At 34.4% G+C, this 18,437-nt stretch overlaps 2 protein-coding genes and 1 pseudogene across 2 annotated transcripts; all 3 read left to right on the top strand.

The window, feature by feature from the left end:
• The first annotated feature begins 207 nt into the window (after positions 1–207).
• Positions 208–1,630, top strand: LOC124843804 (putative E3 ubiquitin-protein ligase RHC2A pseudogene; annotated as a pseudogene).
• Positions 1,631–7,868: 6,238 nt separating this feature from the next.
• LOC124843802 (uncharacterized) lies at positions 7,869–10,833 on the top strand. The gene is made up of 2 exons (XM_047320624.2): positions 7,869–8,176; positions 10,539–10,833. The coding sequence occupies exons 1-2, from the start codon at positions 7,905–7,907 to the stop codon at positions 10,675–10,677; spliced, it is 411 nt and encodes a 136-aa protein (XP_047176580.1). The 5' UTR covers positions 7,869–7,904; the 3' UTR covers positions 10,678–10,833.
• A 5,990-nt stretch (positions 10,834–16,823) lies between these two features.
• Positions 16,824–17,453, top strand: LOC148197645 (uncharacterized). Its single transcript, XM_088115598.1, has one exon. The coding sequence runs from the start codon at positions 16,824–16,826 to the stop codon at positions 17,451–17,453; it is 630 nt and encodes a 209-aa protein (XP_087971724.1).
• Positions 17,454–18,437: the final 984 nt, after the last annotated feature.

The following is an 18,437-nucleotide window of genomic DNA, read 5'->3' as shown; positions in this document are numbered from 1 at the left end:
TTCCGTTCCCAAATCACAGTTTTATTTTTATTTTTTTTGTAACTGCCAATTAAGAAACGCTTTTGTAAATTTTAAATCGTTATATTTTAATCTTTATAAAATTAGATAATAAAAGTTAAAAAATGTTATGTAAGAAATAAAGTGAATGGTAAGGAAAAAGAAAAATATAAATATAAAATGAAGTATAAAGTGGGAAGTCAATTAAATATCGTGTTCAGTTTCGACCAGTTCCAAAACCCACCTCACCAATTTTCTCACTCGAGAATTTTCCCGGAAAATTTAACCCTCTTCCATTTCCCATCCAAACAAAAACACATCAATTCTTTCTAATTCTTGCACAATCCAAACGAGAGAAATTAAAAATCATGGCTTCTTTGAGATCTTCTTCTTCCTTCTGGTGCTACCGATGCAACCGCGTCGTTAGGGTTTCCCTCGTCGCAGAACCGCAGCGAGATCCTACCATTCTCTGCCCCGATTGTCACTCCGGTTTTCTCGAAGAGGTACAAACGCCTCCCCAGTCGCGCCGATCCACACGCGCCGGCTCGCCCTTCAATCCCGTGATCGTGCTGCGCGGTGGGAACGGAAACGAAAACGCAAGCGCCAACGAAAGCGAAAATGACGTCGCCTCGGGGAACTTCGAGCTTTACTACAACGACGGCGTTTCGGGTCCGGGCCCCAGCGGTCTGCGCCCTTTGCCCGCGGGCGTGACCGACTTCCTCATGGGCTCGTCGGGCTTCGATCACTTGCTGGATCAGCTGGACGGCACCACCGTACGCCTTGACCGGGCAGCGTCGAAGGCGGCGATCGAGTCGATGCCGGTGGTGAAGATCCTGGCCAGCCACGCGCACGCGGAGTCCCACTGCGCGGTGTGCATGGAAAACTTTCAAGTGGATTGCGACGCACGTGAGATGCCGTGCGGGCACGTGTATCACTCGGAGTGCATCGTGCCGTGGCTGTCTGTGCGGAACTCGTGCCCCGTATGCCGCCGCGTGGTTCCTTCAGATGAAGTTGATGATAACAATACGATGGGGTTAACCATATGGAGACTCCCTGGGGGAGGATTCGCTGTGGGCAGGCTCATCGGTGGTAGAGAACTGCCCCTCGTGTACACGGAAATGGACGGCGCGTTTAACGCCTCTAACGGCGTTCCCAGGAGAGTCTCCTGGGATTCTTCTATTGGTAGGTCTAGGGAGAGTAGGGGCTTTGCTTCTGCTTTTCGGAATCTCGTTTCCTATTTCGGAAGAGTTAGAAGTTCCTTTTCTCGTGGAACGAGAAACTCTCGTCTCAATGGAAGATCACGCTCTGCCACAACCATTTTTTCTAGGTTCAGGAGTCGATCAAGATTTTAAAAGAGTACGTTTCGACCAGTGTCAAGATTTTTTCAGTCATCGTGACACAATTGTTGCCCTATTCGCCGCATTTATTTGCAATTTCCTAAAATGAAACTGAACCCATGACAGCAATGGGGTTTCGGTTTTCCTAATGTTTTTTTAGTTTGTTTAAGTATTCGTTGAATTTAGGGGAATTTTAATTGTTTGTAATGTTTCTAGTCTGTTTATTGATTCTGATACTGTAAATAACTAAAACTGATAAATGGTTTATGCAATTGCTGAAGGGTGGTTTTGAATTAGCTCAGAGTTTTGGATAAAGATCGGATTGTCTACATTTTAGTTATGTATTTTAAATTTGATTTATGGGGTTGAATATGATTTTTCTGATCTTCATTTAACTGTTACAATTAGTTCACTGTATGAATGTGTTGAACTCACGACTATGGGGGAATTGAGTTCAGGGCTTCGCTTGTTTGTCTGTGGTTGTGACTAGGTGTAGTTAGGAAGGAAGAAAGGAAGTTTAGATGTCATGTTGGGGTGGAAACATGAGGGGGAAGAGGATCTAGTGTAACTGTTGTTGTAGCTCTTTGTCTTTTGGTTTTGAATAATTTCATTGGTTTTGTAGTTAAGTCATCAATGCTTGAGTTATGGTGTTTTATTTTTGTTTGAAATGTGGTTCTGTTGGGTTATGGGAAATTATGACTTCTATTGTTGATGTAATATGCTCTGTTTCTTTGTCTACCGCAACTTTGGTTTCTTAGGCTCATGTTAGGTGGTGCTTAATATTTGTGGGTCTACTTTAGTGGCGTTGTCGCTTTCAAACTTCATTTTCCATGTGATTGGTTTGGGTAGATAAACGTTTCACACTTTATTGATAAATGATACCAAATAGCAGTAAAAGGATGTGCTAAGGAACATAGATCACCACTTCAAGTACGTACTCCACCTCTTTTCGTGTTGTCTGATACTAATTTAGAAGAATTAGGACCTTATGAATAAATTGTCCATCTGGTCATTTGCAACATTTATCTGGAATAATTTCCAAGTATACTTTTCATAGGTATTTTTCTCTTGCAGCCTGTCCCTGTCGATAATTTGAAGGTGTTGTGATATGTCCCTTTACTTTATTTAGAAGATCGAAGGAATTTTAAGATACTAACAAAAAAATAATGTGGAATTCTCTGGTGATATCTGAAACTTACCATAAACCTTGATGATCGTTTTCTGTGTTTTTCTATTTGCCTTTTATTTTTCGTTACTAAATGCCAGCACGCCTCTATATCTTACGTGATGCCTGGGGAAGTTTCATTGTGCCTGTGACTTTCTGTTGTTAATTTTTAGTTTATTTTCAACTTTAAGCATATAGCTGCCTCAAGCTTTTGAGTTTACGCGTGATTCAAAGAAAACATTTTTGTTTTTATGACTTTATAATGCAATCCTATTTTGTTAAGATGATTGGAATCGGTAGTATATTCACTCTACTGATTGATGTCAAGTGAAATTTGGGCATTATTGCTTGATTTTATGTTATGGCTTGTCGATTATATATTTTATTTGCCAGCATGCCTCTATTGTATCTCATGTCATGTGGTGCATGAGGAGGTTTCGTTTTTCCTCTGGCTTTCTGTTACGAGGAAGTTGTTTCAACTTTAAGCATATGATTGCCCCAATTTTCTTTAGTTTATGCATGATTCAAGGAAAATTTGTGCCTTATTTATGCCTTTTAATTTTTTTTTGTTAAAATGACTGGAATTTGTTGATTCCCTCTATTGCTTGATGACATCTGAAAATTTGGGGGTTGTATTTACATTTTTGCTGCGGCTACTCTGTCAATCATTAATGCTATGAATGATTGATGTCGCCATTTGGAGAGAATCGCTTTCTCCTCTTTTACATTCTCCAAGGATATTAAGTTAGTCACATGTAGTTGACTGTGCTTTAAATTTCGCAGAAAAAGTTTTGATGAGTGAATCAAGTTTTATAATACCAATATAGGTTGCTTGGTTCATTGAACATGGTTAGGAAGATTCTACAGTGAACATCAATATCTTTGGAAAAAAAAGTTTGACCTATGCCTATGTTTATTAGGGTTGAATGATCTATCCTACCTTTCAATACACGGGCATTTCCTCTTAGAAGTAAGGTTGACAACCATAAACTTGTGAGTAAAATGCTGGTTGTCATTGGTGCTTCTGTGTGCGATGGTACAACTTGAAAGAAGATACCCATGTTGTCTAGATTATCTTTCTTCTTCATTGAAAACTTGTGTTTGTTGCTAGGTGATTTTGATTGGCTATTTCTAAAGTTGGCATCATCTGGTATCTATGATTCTAAATTGTTTTTATGCAGTTGAGCATGTAGTATTTGGATTTGGTTATTGTTTTATTAGAGGTGGCCATGAGATATTGTTGTCAGACAAGCTCTTGGTCCCCTGCTATAGTTGAACCTAATTGTTCTCTTTGCTTTGTTGTTGCATGCAATTTCATTATTTCACCGCTTTTAAAAAGTTCTCTGGATGTGTTTTAGTAAGAATCATAAATGTAAGAAGTGAGTATAATTGAATAATACTTCCTTTTGATGAATGTTGACTTAAGACTTATTAATGAAAGGTATTTACTATTTATTGGTTGTATTCAATTTAACTGATTACGGGTTAAATTGTTTTCATATTAGATTCAGTTCAGTATGTTTAAATTGTATTTATGATCTTGTATTTTTATAATGCATAATTAGAAAGACTTTTTTACAGATGAAATTATTATGATTATTCTCTTTTTCTGTCTTTTTTTACGTTGTTTTTACTTGTTTGTTACACTGTACTGTAGTTTTTTGTTCAAATCAAATTTTTATTTGTAATAATGTATCGATATTTATCCATAGTTCTCAATATTTTCAATTCTGTTTTTCTAACTGTGGTATTTAAAAAAGAAATGGTAATATTTATTTCCATATTGCTTTCGCCACGACGAGAGTCACAATCTAAAGGCGTGATGATAAAAAGAATCTTAAGAAAATAAAGTTGATACTTGTATTTTTAACGTAAGAAATAGAGTTGGTGCATATATTTTCTATATTGAGAAAGGTTCATATTAATTTTCCCAGTGTGGTTCAATAACTTATCTTGAAATAGTTTTTAATTGAATAATTTCAAATCACTAGAAATTTGATTCAATCCATTTTGACGAAATTTTAAGAAAATAAAAATACAGAAGTGGAAAAGCTAATAAATTTTTTTTGTATGGATTAAAACATTCTGATTTCAAATTTGAAATTTCGATTAAAAATCATTTAAAGTAAGGATTTTTTCAATATTTTATTAAACTGAAGTAAACCGCGGATGATGAAAATAGAAATTTACCTTACATTCAAATCCAAACAATTAAATGGAAAAGACGGTTAGCACATCATTTCATATATATAATTTCAATAATAGTTATATAAATCTTAATATGCATTGTAAAGGAATGTAATTCATCCAAATACAAAAATAAATCAAATATAAATATTTATATTTATTTTAAATTTATAAAAGTATACATATTCAATAAGTTAAAAAGACTACAAAAAATTAACCTAAGTGAAAAAGTATTTTTATGAACGAAAGTATTTTCGTTTGAGTGAAAATTAATAAAAAGTGAGATGATTTGTAGTATTATTTTTGTTTAAAAAATTCCTTTACTTGATAAAACTAAAGCTAAAAACAATAATACTTTTAATTTTATTTTCTCTTGAGCTAAAAATCTCTTATTTAAATGAAAATAAAACAGACAATAAGACCTAATCTCCGATTTTCACTTCACTCTTCAATTTTTCACTTCAATAAAAATCATTTGCTTGAACAAAAATATAAAAAAAAATCAATTTCAACAGCAAAATTAATTTATAAAAAAAAATTAAAAAACATTTGAATAATAGAATTTTTAAATGATTTAAAATAATCAATATATCTCTGGTTCATGTATACAAATCTCAACATATATATATATATATATATATATATATATATATATATATATATATATATATATATATATATATATATATATATATATAACAAGTTTAAACCTCATGCAACTAATTGAACTTAACATGCATTGAATTAGTCTATTTTAAGGGTTAAATATGTTTTTAGTCCCTAAACTATTGGCCGTTTCTGGTTTTCGTCCCTATTTCAAAGTAAGGTACAGTTTGGTCCTCATTCTTTTCGAAATTTAAAAATTTGGTCCTCATTTAACAACAAATGAGGACTAAAACCAAAATTCCGAGGACTAAAACGAACGTTTCGAAAAGAATGAGGACCAAATTGTACCTTACTTTGAAAGAGGGACGAAAACCAGAAACGACCAATAGTTTAGGGACTAAAAACATATTTAACTCCTATTTTAAAATTCATTGAAAATGAACTATTCTTAATTGACCCACTAAAATGATAAAAACAAGGTTTAATGTCTCAATAGGTCCCTATTTTCACCCAGAATTTCACATAGGTCCCTTTCTTTTTCGGCATCTCAATTGAGTCCTTATTTTTGTAAAATTGAATCAAATAGGACCTTTCCGTCAAATTGAAATGACGCCGTCATTATTTTCACCCAGAAATAAAGCATATTCTTCTTAACGGTGTCATTTCAATTTGACGGAAAGGTCCTATTTGATTCAATTTTACAAAAATAAGGATTCAATTGAGATGCCGAAAAAGAAAGGGACCTATCTGAAATTCTGAGTGAAAATAGGGACCTATTGAAACATTAAACCTAAAAACAAATAGGAGAAGAAACAGTATAGTATTGAGGGGTTTAAATGCTCTCTCGCTCTTCAACTTTTGTGACATTAAATTATAAATGAAATGAAAACTTAAAATGAGAAATCAAAAGTTAAGGAGGTAGAATCTATGATTTACATTTAATACTAAAAGTTAAAAATATGAATTATTTTTATTGAAGTAACAAAGAATGTTTTAAATTAAAATAATAATACTTTTAAATGCATAATTTAATTAATTAATGTGTATTGTTTATTATAAGTAAAATAACTATGTATGTATTTATTATTTTTACCTTTTCCATTCAATAACGTACTTTTTAACATTATTTTCTTTTCTATATATTAATTTCGATATAAGCAAGGTTGAATAATTGTAAATATCTTTTTAATATATCCTGAATTCTGTCTCTAAAGAAAAAAATAATAAAATATTATTTTGTATTTTTTGTAATTTTAAAAGTTTAAAATTAATAAATATTGTTTTTTAGAGACTAAATCATATTTAGACCAATTAATTTCTAAAGTATTAAAATATAGAACTAAAATATGATTTTAATGTGTAAAATTATAATTTATTAATATTTTAAACTTAAAAAATAAATAAATATAACGTGTGAAATCATATTAAAATATGTTATATAGTCTTAAAGTATTGAAATTTTCTTCAAATTAGTCACCCATGTAAAAAAACTATACGAATCTAGAAATTAAATTGGTCATTGAAGACTTTAAAAATTACACAAATAAATATTTGTATAATTTGATTAGTTTTAAAAAGTAGGTTTAATGTCTCAATAGGTCCCTATTTTTGTTCAGAATTTGAAATAGGTTCCTTTATTTTTTGGCGTCTCAATTGGGTCCTTATTTTTGTTAATTTGATGCAAATAAATCCTTTCCATCAATTTCATCAAACGGCGTTAATGAATGTGTGACGTGGCCTTACACGTGTCAATCCTGTCCTCAGGCCACGTCATACATTCATTAACACCGTTTGATGAAATTGACGGAAAGGATTTATTTGCATCAAATTAATAAAAATAAGGATTCAATTGAGACGCCAAAAAATAAAAGAACCTATTTCAAATTCTGAACAAAAATAGAGACCTATTAAGACATTAAAGTATTAAAAAAAAAATGTTATACTTGAATAAGATGATACATCACACTTATCCTCTTCATTTTCATGTGGTTAACATCTTTCTCCCACTAAAGACAGTTTTTACACCCTGTCCTATCCACAACGTCAGTTATTCAGAACTTCTAAATTTTAAAAACTCAAAAATTTACATCACTTACTTATTCATTAAATACATATAATTCCTTTTCCTTTAATTTTATTAAATAATCACCTAAGCTAAATGTAACAAATTAAATATGATTCAGTATAGTTTGATTTTTAAATTATTATAAAAATTAACCAGATTTATATTATTTTTATAGTTTTACCATCATAATGTTATTAAATATCACTATCAAAAAAAAAATATCAATTCCTATTCAAACAATGATTAAACAGTTTATGTGAGATAAAATTGTCAAATAGATTAGTATGATTTTTTTTTAATATGTTAGTATATTTATAATTTCCACTTTTCCTTTATATTTATAAATAAGTTACAGAATTTTATAATTAAAAATTATTATTATGATACTAAACTACTAATCCTAGTTTTAAGAGGGTCCCATGTCTTATCCACGTTGGTAGGAAATCTGAACTTGTGACGTGTCCTTATCCAAACATTTTCCAGAATGGTGAAACCATAAAATCCACAAACAGACGCTATTTTCTCCGATCTTCTTTCTGCCACCGACATGACTTCCATCACTCCGCTTAACACCATGCTTCCCAACGTTGCGCCCAAACTCTCCGCATGTGTCGCTGTTTCCAACCCTAGGGTGTCGTTTGCTGCCCCACCTGTGTTACCCTGCACCTCCATTCAGAGGAACAAGACTAGATCTTCCAGGGTTGTTGTTTCGGCTGTCGGAGACGTTTCTGCTGATAGCACCGTTTACCTTGTTGCCGGCGCGGTTGCAGTCGCACTCGTTGGAACCGCATTCCCCATCTTCTTCTCTCGCAAAGACACGTAAATCTATTTTTTTTTATTATATATCAGTATAATTTTTTAAATAAATTACCATTTTTTTTGCAGGTTTTCATGGATTATAAGCATGCTTGTTTAGTTGTTTAAACATGAGTTGATCTTTACAATACATACTTTAAAAATTCAAACAACAATTTATGATAGAACATGTTAGTTTAAGAGATATATCAACGATGAATTGTGACAGAACAATTGTATAAATCTATTTTACATTGTCGTGATTACCATATTCCTTTCTTATACAGATTTATCTTATGGTTATATCATGTTAATGTTAATAAAACAGTTACTATAGTAGGTGTTTGTCTATAGGATGATTTTGTCATGAATGGAAATAAGCAGAAGGTGGGTAAGAGAATATTATGTCAAAAAGCAAATAACAAGCACTAGTACAGGTAAACGATACGGCACCGGTTAATTTCACTGATAGACACCGGTTTTTGAACCGAGGCATATTCAGGCGAGGTAAAAAATGATAACCTTTTTACCTCGGTTCTAAACCGGGTTATTTTTTGGTCTCTACGGCCTCGGTTAGAACCTCAACCGAGGTAGTAGGATTTTTTTTTAATTCTTTTCAAACCCAGAACCCAGAATCCCAGGTTGAAAACGTTAAAAACGTTAAAAATGAAAGAAGTTAGATAAGAAAATTCATTCACTCTGTCACGCCAAACTTGATTCATTCGTTCATTCAAAAATCTAAAACAAAACAATCAAGAATTTCATAACAGAATCAAACAAGAAACAATATTACAACATAATGTGAAAATTGTCTCTACAGATGCAGTAGAATTCCATTCTCAGATGCAATATTACAGCAACAGAAAAAACTCAGAAAAACTCAGAAAAAACTCAGAGATGGATGAAACAGAAAGTCAGAGAAGCCAAATTTCTTCCTCTTCGCACATGGTGAAACAGAAAGCCAAGTTTCTCTGCAAACGCCTCTGCCCCGCCACCCCGACGAAGCCTTCACCGGCTTCTGTCCCGCATGCCTCTGCAAACGCCTCGTCCTCCTCGACCCCAACAACAACAGCCTCCATCCACTGCCGCCGTCGCCGCCCTTAAAGCCCTCTTCCGCCCTAGAAACCCTAGAAGAAAAAGGAAACTTATTTTGGACCCATTGATCGGTGTAAATCAAAGTTTAATCGGTGGAAAATGTTTCTAACGGTGAAAACAAGGTTTTAATCGGTGGAATCGAAGGGAAATGGTGAAAAGGAGAAGAAACCCTAATAGAGGGTTTAGATCTATGAATGTTTGAGGGCAGAAGGCTTACCGTGACGATGAACGGCGACTTGCGGCAAGGGATGAACGCGGCTTGCGGCAAGGGTTGAACGACGGCTTGCGGCGTGCCCTGAGGTTGGGGTTTGGTGGAGAAGAGAAACTGGAGGCTAGAGAGCGAGAGGCGAGAGGGGAAAGGGCGAGAGGGCGAGAGGGGAACGGGCGAGAGGGCGAGAGGGCGATGGGCGAGAGGCGAGAGGCGAGAGGCGAGAGGGCGAGAGGGGAGAGGGCGAGTGGCGAGAGGGAAGAGGGAAGAGGGGAAGAGGGAAGAGGGAAGAGGGCGAGAGGGTGAGAGGCAGAGGGCGCGCGAGAGTGCAGAGTGCCAAAGAGAAATTGGTTTTTTAACCTAGGGTATTGCCTCGGTTAAATTTAAACCGGTGCCTAATCTCAGAGTATTACCTCGGTCAAATTTTAACCGGTGCCTAAAGCCTTTCAGTCACAGGAAATTACCTCGGTTCGCCTTTTACTCGAGACAGTAAAGTTTATAGACATCGGTTAATATACAACCGAGGCATATAACTACACAATATTTACAAAAATACCACCGCGTTTTTATATGCTTCGGTTTTAGTAAAACCGGGGTATATATAACGTGTTAAAAAGGGCTTTTTTTACTAGTGAAGCTTCTTTAAAATAAATTGACATGTCTTTATAACTATGTTAAAAAGTGAATATTTAAACTTAATTCAATTCTAAAAATTTGGATTATAAAGTAAGATTTGTATATAATATAATCTAGCCTTATTTATTTATAATGACAGAGATTTCCAAAATTATGAATCCATGCAACTATTTTCATTTCAGTAATATTCTAGAAATGTGATGGAGAGAGTTTTTTTTCATAGTGTTCTCACGGAGTGATTCTTATTAAGGAGGTTTTAAACTTAAAATGAATGCATATATAGGCTTTATTCAGACCCTCTTATAAGAACTTATAGAACAGTAAGATATATTTTTTTTAAATAGCTTAAGCCTAAGTTGTCATGTAAAAGAATGTATATAAGCATATCTTATTTTGTTAAGAAAATATTTTGTATCGCTAATGATATATGAATATGCATTTTGGCAGATGTCCTGAATGTGATGGAGCAGGGTTTGTTCGAAAGGCTGACGTGAGATTGAGAGCAAATGCAGCACGAAAGGATCAAACTCAAATCGTTTGTGCTCGTTGCAATGGATTGGGCAAACTTAATCAAATTGACAAATAGACATAACAAAATCACTTATTTTCCCCTTTCTTTGTTTTTGTAACTGTTTAAGTATAATTATCCCCTCCTTCATTTTTCTCTTCCTGTGAGATGAACAACTTTATAGTATGTCATGATAGGAGAGAAAATCAGAAATTTGCTTGTTTGCATTTATCATTTCTTTTTTTCTCTCCCATTTCATGATACCCCCAATGTTCCTAATGTTTTCATCAAGTATATATGTTACGTTGGTGTTCACCCTTCCAAATCATATTTATCACTGAATCTCATTAAAGCGGAAAAATTAGTAGAAGCCTATTGGATGACTTTTAATGGGTGATACACTACTACAGTAAAGAAAAATGATAGCGGTTATTTTTGTCTATCCGCACCGATTTTACAATCGAGGTAGACAAAAAGTCTATCACTTTTTGCTTCGGTCATGAACCGAGGTAAAAATGTGTATGTTTTTGCCTCGGTTCAAATGCAACCGAGGCAGTAGAGAGTGTACTTTATTTACTTTTTTCTTATCTGACTTTTTTTACTTTTTTATCAGACTTTTTCAAATGCAACCGAGGTATATCAGACTTTTTTTATCAGATTCTGACCTAACAAAAAGACTGGCCTTAAGACCAGGAATCAAGTTATGGAGCACTGCCTTCGGCCTCTTCATTGTGAATGTGTTATGCTTCGACTCCTCAAAACGTTCATCCCTTGGCACATACATAGGCAGTGGCTTCTCCACACGACTCTCTGCATACATATCTGCATAATCAAATAACCTCAGTTACATTTTACACACTAAATTCTCTTCAAAATCAAGTATAAACCAAAACAAAATTTCTTGCAAATAGGTAATATACATTTTGAAAACAACGCAGAAATTAATAAAATTGGGGATGGGGATTTGGTGGTGACGATCCTGGTGGTGGCGATCCATGGCGGTGATCCTTTCCGTCCTCCAACACTCCTCCTGCTCGCAAAATATTTTCTTCCCCTTCCTTTGCTCCTCCAACGCGTCCCTCCTACCACAAGCTCTGCTATAGCAACACCACCACCCACACCAGGGATCAATATCTTAGGCACCTCAACAAGCTTTCTCAAAAGATCTCCAAACCCATCATTAAAAAACCCACCTTTGATCATCCTCACCCTCAGCCACCGCCACCATCACAGCCCCAACCCCAACCCCAACCACAGGCCCAACCTGAGAACCCAAACCCACAGCAGCCGCATGCCTAGTAGAACCTGCGCACGACCGCATCTCAACGCCTCCTCCAATTCAACAGCCCAAGCCTCCCAGCGGATTCGCCCTCCTCCCTTGTCACAGATTACCAACTGCCTGCCTCTGCTCCTCATCGTGTATTTCACGCCGATGTTCTGGTCCAACCCCTCGCTCTAGCTCTCGCTCAAACGGCGACGACGGAGGGCTCGCCGATCTGGAGCGGCTTGGAGATAAACGCCGCAGCCAAGGGCAGCACCCGCCGTAACCTGCACCCTCAAAGGAGATTGGGCGGCTGACTACATTTTGCAGGTTCCGCGGTGGTGGTGTGTTTCGGGATTGGAGATAACTGGAGAAGGACAATTGCAGTGGTGATGACATGAACTCCGGCGAAAGGATCTCGCTGGCTACCAAACGGATGACCATTGCAGCGACGACCACCAATGTCGTCGTGGAGAGGACCGCCTTGGCAGTAGCAAAAATGCAGAGAAAATGGGATGCATTTGTGGCTTAGTGGATTAGGAAAGAAACGTTTAGGGTTTAGGAGTGTAGAATTTTGAAAGGTGTGCAGAAATATCAGCTTATTAACTCGAGTGTTCTCAGAACCGAGGCACTAGTACCATTAGGCATCGGTTATTGGACAACCGAGGCATATATTTTCCCTAAAATTACGAAATTGCCACCGCACTATTAAATGTCTGAGGTTTTCTGCCTCGGGTATTCTCATAACCGAGGTAGTAGCCGCTGTAGACATCGGGTTCTGGACAACCGAGGCACATACTTTTCCTAAAACTATGAAATTTCCACCGCGTTTTTATACGCTTCGGTTTTAGTAAAACCGAGGCGTATATTGCTCGTTAAAAAGTCTATTTTTTACTAGTGATAATTTATTTGTATAGAGAATTATTTATAATTTTTTTTTTCTTGTTTGATAATAGTAATGAAAATCAAATGATAGTATTGATATAGTATTTTCACTACAAAGGGAAAAAGAAATTATAGACAATTATGATTTAAAGTTAACATATTATCGTTTAGCAAATTGTTTTTTTTATCATCAATTAATTGTTTTAAAAACAAAATAAATAATTAAAAATAATTTAATTATCTTTTATATCTAGTTTCTCATTAGAATAGTTTTGAACAATAACATTTCTTCCCTTCACATCCCTATATAAATACGTGTCTATATTTTTATGATCACCTTCGGCATCTTTAAAAAGATAAAAAAAAATTTATGATAATTTAATAAGTATTTTTAAAAATTTACGATAATTTATTAAGTATTTTTCTTACAAATAGATGCTTGCTAGCATTATTTTAAATATAAAATAAATATTATAGTATTTTCAGTTTCTATTTTTGAGGAACATAAAGTGGTCTATTAAGTCATTATTTTTATCCTTTTAACTGCATAGAGCTTATGGAGCAGTTATTAATTTTGTTTAAATGAAAACCCCATTTATTTTGAAACCTGTGATGGTCAGATTATATATGAGCAAATGGGTTACTTCAGTTTTGATCACTAAGCCTACCCCTCTATTCAGAAAACACAGTTTGAGTGAGTTAAGGTCTAGAAAAACAAAGTTGTGTTTGGATCGCAATTATTCTTTCATTTTTTTTTCCTTATGTTGTTTTTGATTTGAATGTGTTAGTGTGATATTGATATAATATGTTTAGGTCAATTTTATACTATGCTATTTTATCATTTGGTATCAGAGTTTGTTTATTTATCTGCCTTGCATATTTTCATTCGTTTGGTTTTTCAGATTTATGAGCTTTATTATTTTGATTCATTTAATCCAAATAAAAATTACCAAATTAACATAAAATCATGATTACAATTTTCTTGTAATCTTAAACGGAGCTTTTATCTTTTAAAAGCGAATAATATTAGCCAGATGGTCATTAAGATTCTTGGATTGACGATGAACCTTTCGTTAACCTGTTGGTGAGCGACTTTTTTTCTGCTTGTGCTTCTTCACCAGTTTCTACAACGTTTTGTCCTGTTCGAAATCCTTTCGGTTTACGGCCATTTTTTGCTCTGTGCTGTTGCTTGATGAAGGGAATAAAGAAGGAGTTTTTCTGGAATTGTCGTGGTAGAGAATTGGGTTCTTTAAACTTGTATCTTTAATAAATTAATAAAGATATAAAAAGGGTTTCTGCCATTGAACCCTATTCTTTTTTTTTGGTTTGTGCGTGTTACAGCTTCTGTTGCTTTTTCAAGCACGCAAACATTAATTGCTGGTGCTTTTATGTTTAAATAATAATAGTATTATTATTATTATTTTTATTTAACATATAATATAAAATACGTTTTATTAGGATATGCAAACATATCATGTTATATATATATATATATATATATATATATATATATATATATATATATATATATATAAATGTTTTTGGATTAATAATTATGTATATTTTATGGATATTATTTGTATGTATATATTTGTTGTTATACGTGCAAATAAAATATGCATTATTATTACTATATTTTCATATTAAGAACTTTGTGTAAATATTTATATATTATTAATGTTTTAGTAATAATATAGTTTTAATAAATTAAAGAGTAGCAACATCATCTTTAATCAATTAAAATTGTATATAAAGTTTTGCTACATGAGAAACATTAGTTGTAAATAATTATATTTAATATGATAAAATCTACCACAAATTTTTTTTCATATTTATATGATTAATTAGGATAAAATATTAAATTATATTTCTTAATTTACCTACAGGAATGAAAAAAAGGAACATAATTTGATAGTTTTATCATTAAGATAATGAGTCTAATTGAGTAAGACTTTAGCCCACATGTAAGTTTTATGTTAATAAACTCATTGGTAAAGACATGTTTGCATGGGTAAAACATGACATCTATTTTATTCTCAAAATATATAATAAGCATGTAATTTTGAATTTGCAGTTTCTCAATCTGTGAATTTTTCAGATATCAAGTGTGGTATTCCCGAGTTGAAAGGAGATAATTATAAGGTTTGGAAGGAAAGAGTTCTTCTTCATTTAGGATGGATGGACATTGACTATGCTATTAGAAAACCAGAACCACCGGGTATTACTAAGACTAGCACTTCAGATGCCATTGATCTTTATGAAAAATGGGAGAGGTCAAATCGTCTCTCCGTAACGTTCATAAAACCCAACATTTCTGCTGGGATCTGGGGTTTAGTTGACCAGTATGAGAATGTTAAAGATTTACTAAGGGCTATTGATGAGTAGTTTACGACATCTGATAAATCTCTTGCCAGCACCCTTATAATGCATTTTTCATCTTTAAAGCTCATTGGAATTAAGGGAGTACGTGATCATATCATGCGCATTAGGGACATTGTGGCTCAACTAAAAGCTTTGGAAGTTACCATGTCTGACTCTCTTTCCTGGTACACTATATTTTGTGCACTTTGCCTCACCATTATGCCCCCTTTAAAATCTCTTACAACACACATAAGGATAAGTGGTCTATTAATGAATTATTGACCATGTGTGTTTAAGAAGAAGAAAGGCTATTGATAGAAGAAGGGGAGAAGGTGAACTTGACCACTTCTTTTGAGAATAAGAAGAACCAAGTTAATAAGAAGGGAAATATTCCTACTAAGCCAGTTATTAAGAAGGAGTCCAGATGTTTCTTTTGTAAAAAGAAAGGACACATGAAGAAAGACGGCTTAAAATTTAAGAATTGGCTTGATAAGAAAGGTACTCCATTTGCTTTTCGCTGTTATGAATCTAATTTGACTAGTTTTAATCATAACACTTGGTGGATTGATTCTGGTTCTACAATCCATGTTTCTAATACCTTGCAGGGTATGCAAAACCTAAGGAGGCCAGTGGGAAGTGAATAATATATCTACTCAGAGAGTAAGATGAGCTCACATGTGGAGGCCATTGGAACGTGCAACTTAGTTTTAAGTAGTGGTTTTGTTTTGCATTTGGAAAAGACATTTTATGTTCCTTGTTTTTCTAAGAATTTGATTTCTGTTTCAAGACTTATACCTTTCGGTTTTTCTTTTAATTTTTCAGATTCTGGTTTTACCTTAATGAATAAATCTAAAGTTGTTGGTTTTAGTGAATTGTGTGATGGTCTTTATTCCATTATTTTGCAAAACAATATCGCTTATGATTCTATGCACGTTACTGCCAGTTTAAAAAGATGTGTTATGAATGAGGATTCTTCTATTTTATGGCACCGTAGATTGGGACATATCTCCATTGAGAGAATTAAGCGATTAGTAAATGAAGGAGTACTTACTTTGGATTTTACTGATTTTGAGACTTGCGTGGATTACATAAAGGGTAAGCAAACTAACAAGTCCAAAATAGGTGCTAAGAAGAGTTCAAGTTTACTAGAAATTATTCATACAAATATTTGTTGTCCGGATATGGACGCAAGTAGTCCGGAATACTTCATCACCTTTATAGATGACTACTCACATTATATGTATCTATACTTACTTCGTTCTAAGGATGAAGCTTTGGATGCCTTTAAAATTTTTAAGGCTGATGTTGAGCAACAATGCGGAAAGCAAATCAAGATTGTGAGATCAGATAGAGGTGGAGAGTATTATGGTAGATACACGAAGAATGGACAAGCACCTGGTCCGTTTGCGAAGTTTCTTCAAGAACATGGAATTGTTGCCTAATACGCTATTCCTAGTTCTCCATATCAGAATGGTGTGGCTGAACTTTAATGGACATGGTGAGAAGTATGAGGAGTGATTCAAAACTTCCTCAATTCTTGTGGACAGAAGCACTAAAGACGACTGTGTATATATTAAACCGAGTCCCAACCAAGGCCGTCTTAAAGACACCGTTTGAGTTATTCAAAGGTTGGAAACCAAGTTTGCGACATATACGCGTTTGAGGATGTCCGTCTGAAGTGAGAATTTATAATCCACAAGAGAAGAAACTAGACCCAATGACTATTAGTTGGTATTTCATTGGATATGCTGAAAAGTCTAAGGGATATAAATTCTATTGTCCATCGCATAATACTAGGATATTGGAGTTAAGAAATGCAAAATTTCTTGAGAATGACTTAGTTAGTGGGAGTGATCGGTTTCCAAGCATTGGGAATGAAAGGGATCACTATGAAGCTCAACTCTCTAGCTCAAGTGATAGATTGGTTGTCATTCACACCCCTCAAACACAAATGGGTGTTAGACAAACAATAATTGAAGCTTCACAACCTGCTGAAAATGACCTTACAGATCAAGTTGCTAATGAGGAACAACAAGATGATGTTGAACAACCTACTGAACAATTGCTTGAGCAACAATTTCCTCAAGAAAATGATGAGGCAACATTAAGAAGATCTAGTAGAGTTAAAAGGCCAATAATTCCTAGTGATTATGTAGTGTATTTGCAAGAAGTTGACTACAATATGGGAGCTGCAAATGATCCTGAAACATTTTCACAAGCCATGAGTTCTAAAGAATTAGACCTATGGTATGACGCCATGAAAGTTGAGATGGATTCTATGGCATCCAACAAAGTCTGGGTTCTCGTTCAGTTGCCTAATGGTGTAAAATTCATAGGATGTAGATGAGTCTTTAAAACCAAGAAAGACTCAAAAGGAAACATTGAGAGACATAAGGCAAGACTTGTTGCCAAAGGGTTCACTCAAAGAAAAAGAATTGACTACACAAAGACCTTTTCTTCTGTATCTAAGAAAGATTCTTTTCGAGTAATTATGGCATTAGTAGCTTATTTTGATTTTGAGTTACATCAAATGTATGTGAAAACAACATTCCTTAATGGTCATCTGGAAGAAGAGGTTTACATGAAACAACCTGAAGGATTCTCTTCTAAAGACAATGACCACTTAGTTTGCAAGCTTAATAAATCCATCTATGGATTAAAACAAGCCTCCCGCTAATGGTATCTAAAATTTCATGATGTTATCACTTCATTTGGTTTTGAAGAAAACGTCATGGATCAATGTATATACCAAAAGGTTAGTGGGAGTAAGATTTGTTCCTTGTATTATACGTGGATGATATTTTTCTTGCAACCAAAGATAAGGGTTTGCTATATGAAGTGAAACAATTTCTCTCAAAGAACTTTGACATGAAGGATATGGAAGAGGCATCTTATGTCATTGGCATTAAGATCCATAGGGAAAGATCTTGAGGCATTGGGTTTGTCTCAAGAGACCTATATCAACTAATGCCGTCAAAATGGGTTGAAACCCGTGAGCTAACCCGGCTCACCATGGGTTTGAGCCGAGTTGAGCCGGGTTGGGTTGGAAAAAAATGCAAAAGTTTATGCAAGCCAATTTTGACTGGCTCACTAAGAACCCGGCTCACACGGGTTCAACCCGTGGTAGGTTGGGTTGGCTCACCAACCCACCTATTTTTTTAATTAAATTAATTATTCAAATCGTATTTTTGTTATTGAAATCAAATTAAGTAAATTAATTATTCAAAATGCACAACTTTTACTTAGCAATATAGCCTTTCGCGCTGCTGTCTTTCCAAAAGTTCCCCTATCAAATAAAACCCTAAGATTATAGATTGGATAATATTATAGA

Source organism: Vigna umbellata, chromosome 5, assembly GCF_029865625.1.
Source record: "Vigna umbellata cultivar VRB3 chromosome 5, Vumbellata_1.0, whole genome shotgun sequence".
Taxonomy (NCBI): Eukaryota; Viridiplantae; Streptophyta; class Magnoliopsida; order Fabales; family Fabaceae; genus Vigna; species Vigna umbellata.
Note: the sequence above shows the minus strand (reverse complement) of the source record. Positions and strands in the feature narration are given on the sequence as shown.

Excerpts from the sequence above, each read along its gene's own strand:
- LOC148197645 (XM_088115598.1), top strand. The coding sequence starts at position 16,824 with ATGACTATTAGTTGGTATTTCATTGGATATGCTGAAAAGTCTAAGGGA.
- LOC124843802 (XM_047320624.2), top strand. The coding sequence starts at position 7,905 with ATGACTTCCATCACTCCGCTTAACACCATGCTTCCCAACGTTGCGCCC. Across the intron at positions 8,177-10,538 it reads TTCTTCTCTCGCAAAGACAC|ATGTCCTGAATGTGATGGAG; the intron begins GTAAATCTATTT and ends GCATTTTGGCAG.